The sequence below is a fragment of the Haliotis rufescens genome, unplaced genomic scaffold (assembly GCF_023055435.1).
Source record: "Haliotis rufescens isolate VD_foot unplaced genomic scaffold, xgHalRufe1.0.p SCAF_40, whole genome shotgun sequence".
NCBI classification, from domain to species: domain Eukaryota; kingdom Metazoa; phylum Mollusca; class Gastropoda; order Lepetellida; family Haliotidae; genus Haliotis; species Haliotis rufescens.
The window spans coordinates 3,010,476-3,020,383 of NW_025964113.1; the positions used below are offsets into that span (position 1 = coordinate 3,010,476).

The 9,908-nt window shown below is 42.5% G+C and overlaps 1 protein-coding gene across 4 annotated transcripts in view; it reads left to right on the forward strand.

Moving 5' to 3' along the window:
• Positions 1-6,854, forward strand: part of LOC124138691 (ena/VASP-like protein) — a 65,763-nt gene extending 58,909 nt beyond the window's left edge. For all 4 annotated transcript variants that reach the window (XM_046505480.2, XM_046505497.2, XM_046505488.2 and 1 more), the window contains 3 exons: positions 3,209-3,337; positions 3,597-3,767; positions 4,530-6,854. In XM_046505480.2, coding sequence (XP_046361436.2) covers positions 3,209-3,337; positions 3,597-3,767; positions 4,530-4,642 — 413 coding nt within the window. In that variant the 3' untranslated portion in view covers positions 4,643-6,854. The remainder of the gene's footprint in view (positions 1-3,208; positions 3,338-3,596; positions 3,768-4,529) is intronic.
• Positions 6,855-9,908: the final 3,054 nt, after the last annotated feature.

Below are 9,908 nucleotides of genomic sequence, written 5' to 3' on the forward strand. Positions count from 1 at the left end.
TCAACCAAGTCAGCGAGCCTGACCACCCGATCCCGTTAGTCGCCTCTTACGAATTGTGTGATTGGCGGGTGCTGCATGTGCAGGACATGCTTATCCTTTTCGCGAACACCCGGTGTCATGACTGCTTTCCATTCACATCACTTTCACAGCTATTTTGCTCTTTACGACAGATGGAATCGAATAAAAATGTTTAAATCACAAATCAGGTATCTTTAGTTATTCCATGTCAGAGAGCCCCACCCCAACCCCCACCCCCACCACCCCACCCCCGCCCATACCCACTATTTTCGGAAGGATCCACCAAGATTAGGCTCGGGGAGCTGGGCCCGTGACGCCATGGGTCGCTATTCGTGTCGTCTATACCCTGACGCACAGTCCAGGCCATCATGAAATGTTTGTTTTGTTTGTTTGCTTGTTTGTTGTCTAACACCGCACTTAGCAATATGCCAGGTATATGACGGCAGTCTGTAACTAATCGAGTCTGTACCAGACAATCCAGTGATTGATATCATGAGCATCGATCCACGCAATTGGGATTGATGACAAGCATCAACCAAGTCAGCGAGCCTGACTACCCGATCCCGTTAGTCGCCTCTTACGACAAACATAGTCGCCTTTTACGGCAAGCATGGTTTGCTGAAGACCTTTTCTACACAGATCTTCACGGGTCGCGTTAGTTTTAACAGAACAGCATATATGGATGCATACAAACACATACCACCCTCAGCTTTTGACATGGAAAAGATCTCACCAGTTAATGTGAAATCCCAATTATACGTCCTGTCATCATAAAGGTCTTCTGCGTTATCCGTTCTGTCCAGAAGAACAGCAATGAAGGAAGATTTGCCTCATGGCCAGTCGTCACATGCAGAACATGAACTCTACGTGCACAGTGTCACACTCCCCTATGCAATAGAAATAGATTCTCCCGTTGCATGCGGTAACAGACCCAAAAAGTTTCATTTGTTTGCTTAACCACAACCCAATGGAGGGGTATGCCCATAATTGTGTAACAATCCTGCCAACTTGGTCGTTCCCTCACTCTTCCATAAGAGAAAAACCAGACACATACTTTTCATTATGTATTCGAAGAGTGTCCACTTGATACGGATTCCCTCACAACTTATTGCACTTGAAAAACAGGTTACCAGATTGCAGCAGTGTTGCTTTGCAAATTTTACAAACCAGTAATAGCTTTAGCCACTATATATGTGAGCACACAATACTGACCCTGTCTGTTACGGCAGATGTAGGGTAACCGGACTGTTTGTGGGAAGGTATTGTTCAAGATTATTGCACTTATATAGCAACATGCATGCACCAGTGTGTGGCTGCATGTACTAGTCCAGTTTTATGCCGGTTTTATAGAGCTAGTCCACTGAGATACCATGCCACAATTTAACATGGATACCCCACTCAGACAAAGTATACTGACTACTGACTCCTAGCTTACCATGGCTTGTTTTATCTGTCAATGCCATGCGCCAGGCAGTGCAACAACAAGTAGCGTCATTTCATGTCACTTGGTATGTCTTAGGATCAAACTACGGACTTTCCTCTCTCTGTCAGGCTCTCTATCCACTACACCAGGGTGCAATCTCATTGTATCCAACAGAATGTTACTAGAAGGCCACATAATCCACAAGGACCTGATATCCTACATAGCAATTGACCCGTGAATTTCTGGGGTAGAATAGGTCTTCAGCAACCCATATTTGCTGTAAAAAGGCGACTATGCTTGTCGTAAAAAGGCGACTAACGTGATCGGGTGGTCAAGCTCACTGACTTGGCTGATGCATGTCATAAATCCCAATTGCGTGGATCGATGCTCATGATATCAATCACAAGATTGTCTGGTCCAGACTCGATTATTTGCAGACCGCCGTCATATAGCTCGAATATTGCCGAGTGTGGAATTAAACAATAAACAAACAAACAAACAAACAAACAAACATGGCAATTAACTAAAGAGTAAAACAAGATCCAAATTCTGTATAAAACATGCATTTTATTTCCACTCCATACAAATTCCTCCTTCAAACATATCCATTACCGACACATTTCAGATTACACAAAACAGCTTTGAAAACACAGACGCAAAAATGAACTGTACTTGTTTCCTAAAATATATAAGTTCAGATAAAGTTCACTGAAAGTGGTTCTCGGAAGGTTTGCAAGTGCTGTGACTGTGGTTTCTTCAAATAGACCTGTCAAACCTCCTGATGTGGCATACCACCATCCATGTACATTCGTCACAGCTGTGTGGTTTTACTGTTCAAAAGGTTAAAAGTATAAGGTTTAGTGAATACACTGTAAATAAATGTACTTGCATTTGTCTCCTGTGTGTAGTAAAAAAACACATTTGCCTATTCTTCCTGTTGAAGAAGGCTCAGACTGCGTACATGGTTGAGTTTTCAGAATAATATGCATATACATGGTTGAGTTTTCTGAATAATATGAATAAGAGTTCATACACATGACATAACATAGACTTTGTCAACATTTACATCATTATCAGGTACTTTCTGTTACTGAGCAAAGAGTGACTGACCAGGTGGGTTTAACGCCGCTTTATGGATCAATCAGATTCAACCTCTCGTATCACTTGCTTTTGCTTCAAACAAATCGGTGGCGCCCAGTCAAGACGATCTGATCGATAATCATGATCTATATTGTGATTAAACGAGTCTTACATTGCGAAGTGCATCAAATAAGCTGAGCACCTTGATTAAAACATGAAAAGATTTAGAAAATATCTGTTGACAATCCGATGTGGCTGTCATGTTGTTGTTTTTCTTTCTTGTCTTTGTAGTTCTGTTTTCTTGTCCAGGGACGTTTCTTACGATATAATTGCCCGATCAGTTGAAGGGGGGGGGGGGGGGGGGGGGGGGGGGGGGCTCGTTTCAAAAATACAATGTACATTATGTGAGTCTTATGGTAATGAAAGTCCATGTTTCTGTCTTCTTATTGTAGTACGGGCACTTATGACATTAACAAAATGTCGACTCTATATATCTGTATAGTGTTGAACATTGTGATTGTTAAGTGTTGATGTATTGTTCGTAAAGTGTTGATATATTGTCATTGTATTATGTTGACATGTTGTTTGTAAAGTGTGGATATATTGTTTGTAAAGTGTGGATATATTGTGTTTGTTATGTGTTGACAATATGTGATTGTGTTATGTTGACATATTGTATTTGTACAGTTACGGAGCAGCAACTAGAACGAGTGGGCAACTATGACGAGACTTCAATACGATACAAAGGGAAACACATTCCTTCCCCCTCCTTCCGTGTACTTAAATCATGGGCTGAGCTCGACACACAAGTAGAACGTAAGTATACTCACGCGAGGGTGGAGGTGTTGACCTTGAAGCTGAAATGTTTTATTTACAAGTGAAGATTTCTACCATGTGTTTTTGAAAATATAGGAAGTTTCAAATTTAAATAGCATGCCTCTGATTAAAATAGACGAATTTGAGGGCGCATGACCACGGGAGTTAACCACGACAGGAAAGTGATCTCTTTTAGAACCGTTAATATCAGTTTACGTCCAAAAAACATTCTTTAACATCACCGTTGTCAATGTTTCAGAAATGCCTGTGAGGTCGGCCAAGAAGGAAGAGGATGAGGATGATGGTCTTCCAGAGACGCTCAACCCAGATGAAATCAGGGATGTACGTTATAAGGGGGGTCACATTCCCTCCCGCGTCTTCAAGTCCTTGCAGAGGGCAGTAGGGGACGATACTCCCGAAAACCCTAATGGTAAGTTGTTATAATCACGTCACTACAATTAGTGTTGACCCGTGAAGATCCGGGTGAGAATAGGTCTTCAGCAAACTATGTTTGTCATAAGAGGCGACTAACGGGATCGGGTGGTCAGGCCAGCTGACTTGGTTGATGCATATCATCGATCCCAACTGCGTGGATCCTTGTTCATGATGTCAATCACTGGAATGGCTGGTCCGGACTCGGATTGTTTAAAGACCGCCGTCATATAGCTGGAATATTGCTGAGTGCAGCGTTAAACAACAAACAAACAATTTGTGTTCGGATGGATGAACAGTCTGGAAGAAGCCCGCGCTACTGAATCATTCGGTTTGAGGATAAACGTTTTTTAGTGAGGCAGATCGTATAATTGTAAGGATTCAGGAATGAGAACCATGGTAGTGCTTGGGTGAAATGTGTGCTTCACGGCTACATCGATTGCCACGTGACCATCCGCCAGTTTTCCTGACCCAAGACTGAACACAGATCCTAGTGTTATTGGGAACGTGTTGACTCCCTCCCTCCCTGTCTGCAGTAGCATCGAGACAAGATGGTGTCTTGGGGTATGATATTTCGAGAGTGCATGAATGTTGTTTGACACCGACAGACTAACTAGTGGTTGATAGTTGGAACAACGTCCCACTCGTTTGGGCACGATGACACACAATTCATAAGGTGCATTTATGTCGCCTTCGTCTACAAGCAACAAAGCGAGTTGATGCTGTAGTCAATATTCTTTAATGTATACCTGTTCCACAGATCCTCCCCTCCAGAACAACCACAGCCAGAGTCAGAGCCAAGGGTCCTCCAGGCCTAAGATCAAGATTATCACCCAGCCTGCCCCAGCCGTCAGTGGGGCCACCGACTTCTAGAAATATCCAACAGGAGAAGTGATCTTACAGCATCCTGGTCGCCATCTTGGATCCATTTCAGATGGACATCATAAAGGACATACTATCGTCACACATTTCACCACGTCGAAATGGTCCTGCGATAGTGAATTGCAAGACCAGTTGTGACCGCTGGTGACCATTCGTCCATCATCACGGTGTTCTGGATGTACAGCAATGGATGTTCAGGACAATGCGAATATCCTTCACCATTGGTGCTTCTGTCATTGCCATTGATGCTGTGCAGCTGGCGGTTTACCATTCTTGGCGCTAGAGAATGGGACCGGCATGACGACATGATATTCTGCTGATGGTGCTGCTGCCTTGGATTATGCCAACGCCAATAGTTGATGTCATTGGGTGCTTCCTCCTTGATCTCTGGTTATGTTTTCATGATTCACATTAACCAGTTTCGATTGGTATACTTTAATAAGTCTTCACAGAAGTAATTCTTAGAAGTCACACCATACCAACACAAGTCCAAAACAGTATTAACGGGAGCTGGCATAATCAGAGACACCGATGTGTGCAATGTATTGGTTCGTATATCAACCTTAGGCTAGACAAGGAACTTTATTAGGAGTGCTTGCGGCACTTTGGGGCCTGGTTTGGCCTCATTGTATTGTCATCGAGAAAACAGTACACTTGTATTAGACCGGCAGAGTCTAGCTGTCGGAGAGACGCGATAGAAATAGGCTTGTAAGGATGTTTGTGTAAGGGGAGGTAACTCTTCGTGATTCTGCTGAAAGTGTTGGATGACATGAGCGTTAGAAACAGATGGGGTTTGTACATATTCAGAGTGTTAATGATTGAACTAACCCTGATTTCGCCAGCGTTTGTGTGTTACCACATAGCAATAATTAAAACTATCAATCATCATTTCGCCACGTGGACAAATCTAGTTAAATGAAATTATATTTCGTTTGATTTGAAGTGAACCGCAAGATGCACTTTAGAAAAAAGCATTCAGTGCATCAACATGGTGATAGTCTCGCTAGTGACATTTCGAAACGTCAGTGAATACGAATTATATCATTTGTGGATATGCAAGAATTAGTGTGCAGTGCAGTAATTTACACACTTAGTCCTTCAATAGCTGTTCTAGTTTGTGAAGCTGTTGATCTTTGTACGTGTATATATGTACGTTGTTTGTGACACAATGTCGAAGGCTGTCACATTGCCATTCAACAAATTGTTTAATAGTATCTCCGACTTCCTCTTCGCGAACCGAAATGAGAAACTGTAAAATGAGCAATGTCTATACTTTTTATGTTTACCAGTACAAACAGAATTTATATTATCTTGTGTTCGTAACTTCAGTTTAATATAAGCATTATTCGTCAATGAGAAACATATAGTGTTCAAGTATACTATTATAGATATGAAAGCCATCACTGGAAGCCTGGATAGGGCGTACCTGTCCATTGTGCGTGTTTTCGTCGAAACAATACCCTTTATCGATTGGTATGTAACGGTACCCTTTATCGATTGGTATGTACTTATATAGTGTATAGCATATATATCGCGTTCTGCCTATCAAAACCATTTTTTGTTACATTATACATTTACCAAGCAATGACTGTGAAACTGTCTCTACTTGTCACTAATAATCCATACGCTCTAACTGTGATTGTTTACGCAAGTCTGTGTCTCTTGTACAAACCTTTGTATTCAGTTGTATCGTTTGCTGTGCCATATATTCACGTAATCAACTCGTGTACATAAGGATTTTGTACCTGTTGAACAGCGGCTAGGAATGAACAACGATAATTTAACATACACGTACGGTGGAAATCTGGATCAAATTTTCATTCTTCCGTAAAGTAGACAAATCAGGAAACGATGTTTCTTGGTGTATTATATCACAGCCTTGAAGCATATTCCTATGAAAACCCCTTTCGTTGCATTATTTGGACCCAACTGAAATATAGTGCTTGAGAAAGTATGTAATCTTGGAAATACTTACACATTATCCATAATACGGGCAACTGCAATCAATACCTTAGCTGCCGTAGACTGTATAAATGCATTCAATTAATCTACGCTTACATGAAGCATGCCCTAAGAGATTAGTTCAGGTTAACTTATTTTGTTGTGTTTGGGCGCCCTGCTCCCGTGCAGGGAATGTTACGCAATCAGTGTGACCGACTATCCCTGCTTTGTGTTCTAACGGGGAATAAAGAACGAAAATTTCTGATTCTTGTTGTGATTTCTTCGGTATGACTACAGCGTGCGAAAGAAGCGCCTGTCCTTAGGACCGTGGCAGGTAGTTCTCGTGACGGACCCGTAGTTTCAAACTTGTATGGGTCATTATGTCCTGCAGTAAATTTCATCTCGATGTATTTATCACAAATAAATGAGGACCTGAAGAGTTTAATTATGGCCTGCAGCTTCTAAAGTCTGTGAGCCCTGATGGCAGCCTGGCATATTTCATATTTCAAAGACTCACTCTATGACTATCTTAACCTCCCGTGAAGATCCAGGTTAGAATTGATCTTCAGCAACCCCATCTTCCAAAGGCAAGACTGTCCGCTCGCCTGTATCAAAGTCTAGTTTTCACAACTAGACTTTGATGAAGGCTCGTTGACACTCTTGTCTCGGAAACATGCAGCAAACCATGCGTGTCGTATAGGCGACCGACGGTATCGGGTGGGCAGATTCGTTGACTTGGTTGATGCATGTCAACGTATCCCAATTGTGTAGTTCGATGCCCATGATGTCAAACACTGGAATGTCTAGTCCAGATTCGATTGTTTACAGACCGCCGCCAAACAGCTGGCATATTGCTGAGTGCGGTGTTAAACAACAAACAAACTTTCTTATCCATTTTTTGATAGTCATTACTTAGAAGTTGTCGGATGACAAAGTAGACACAATTTATGGATAACAACTTCTTTAATACTGTAATACAGTCTTGCTTGCCAACGGTGTAAGGATCTATAACGAAACGTCGCCTTAACAGTATTAAAGAAGTTGTTATCCATAAATTGTGTCTACTTTAGCTTGTCCAATTGAGTCCGCAGAACGGTTCATTCGTCCAATGCTTGCAATTGTCTGTCTGGGTTGTGAACACACTTTGTGAGTCTGGATAAGTGGATCTCTACCATTTCGTGAGTGAATGATTTTGTGTTTTATGCCGACTTGAATGGTCTATCAGTTGTAACACGGAGTGTCAGTTTATTGGTCGAGGAAAGCAGAAATGACACAGTTCTTACATTTCATCACTTTGCTCAAATCAACGAGCACGTATATCACATTAACACCTAAAGATTCTGCCTATAAGATTTGTCTCAGACCAGCGGATCCTGGCGCAGCTGTGGGATACTACTCTTCATAGCCACGAACCGCTGACTGAACTTGATCAACTAATCACCGAGTGAGTTAGTTTTATTGATTGATTGTTTGTTGTTTAACGCCGCACTCAGCAATATTCCAGCTATATGATGGCGGTCTGTATTTAATCGAGTCTGGACCAGACAACCCAGTGACTGATATCATGAGCATCGATCCACGCAATTGGGATTGATGACATGCATCAACCAAGTCAGCGAGCCTGACCACCCGATCCCGTTAGTCGCCTCTTTCGAATTGTGTGATTGGCGGGTGCTGCATGTGTAGGACATGCTTATCCTTTTCGCGAACACCCGGTGTCATGACTGCTTTCCATTCACATCACTTTCACAGCTATTTTGCTCTTTACGACAGATGGAATCGAATAAAAATGTTTAAATCACAAATCAGGTATCTTAAGTTACTCCATGTCAGAAAGCCCCACCCCCACCCCCACCCCCGCCCATACCCACTATTTTCGGAAGGACCCACCAAGATTAGGCTCGGGGAGCTGGGCCCGTGACGCCATGGGTCGCTATTCGTGTCGTCTATACCCTGACGCACAGTCCAGGCCATCATGAAATGTTTGTTTTGTTTGTTTGCTTGTTTGTTGTCTAACACCGCACTTAGCAATATGCCAGGTATATGACGGCAGTCTGTAACTAATCGAGTCTGTTCCAGACAACCCAGTGATTGATATCATGAGCATCGATCCACGCAATTGGGATTGATGACAAGCATCAACCAAGTCAGCGAGCCTGACTACCCGATCCCGTTAGTCGCCTCTTACGACAAACATAGTCGCCTTTTACGGCAAGCATGGTTTGCTGAAGACCTTTTCTACACAGATCTTCACGGGTCGCGTTAGTTTTAACAGAACAGCATATATGGATGCATACAAACACATACCACCCTCAGCTTTTGACATGGAAAAGATCTCACCAGTTAATGTAAAATCACAATTATACTTCCTGTCATCATAAAGGTCTTCTGCGTTATCCGTTCTGTCCAGAAGAACAGCAATGAAGGAAGATTTGCCTCATGGCCAGTCGTCACATGCAGAACATGAACTCAACGTGCACAGTGTCACACTCCCCTATGCAATAGAAATAGATTCTCCCGTTGCATGCGGTAACAGACCCAAAAAGTTTCATTTGTTTGCTTAACCACAACCCAATGGAGGGGTATGCCCATAATTGTGTAACAATCCTGCCAACTTGGTCGTTCCCTCACTCTTCCATAAGAGAAAAACCAGACACATACTTTTCATTATGTATTCGAAGAGTGTCCACTTGATACGGATTCCCTCACAACTTATTGCACTTGAAAAACAGGTTACCAGATTGCAGCTGTGTTGCTATGCAAATTTTACAAACCAGTAATAGTTTTAGCCACTATATTTGTGAGCACACAATGCTGACCCTGTCTGTTACGGCAGATGTAGGGTAACCGGACTGTTTGTGGGAAGGTATTGTTCAAGTTTATTGCACTTATATAGCAACATGCATGCACCAGTGTATGGCTGCATGTACTAGTCCGGTTTTATAGAGCTAGTCCACTGAGATACCATGCCGCAATTTAACATGGATACCCCACTCAGACAAAGTATACTGACTACTGACTCCTAGCTTACCATGGCTTGTTTCATCTGTCAATGCCATGTGCCAGGCAGTGCAACAACAAGTAGCATCATTTCATGTCATTTGGTATGTCTCTTGGGATCAAACTACGGACTTTCCTCTCTCTGTCAGGCTCTCTATCCACTACACCAAGGTGCAATCTCATTGTATCCAACAGAATGTTACTAGAAGGCCACATAATGCACAAGGACCTGAGATCCTACATAGCAATTGACCCGTGAATTTCCAGGGTAGAATAGGTCTTCAGCAACCCATATTTGCTGTAAAAGGCTACTATG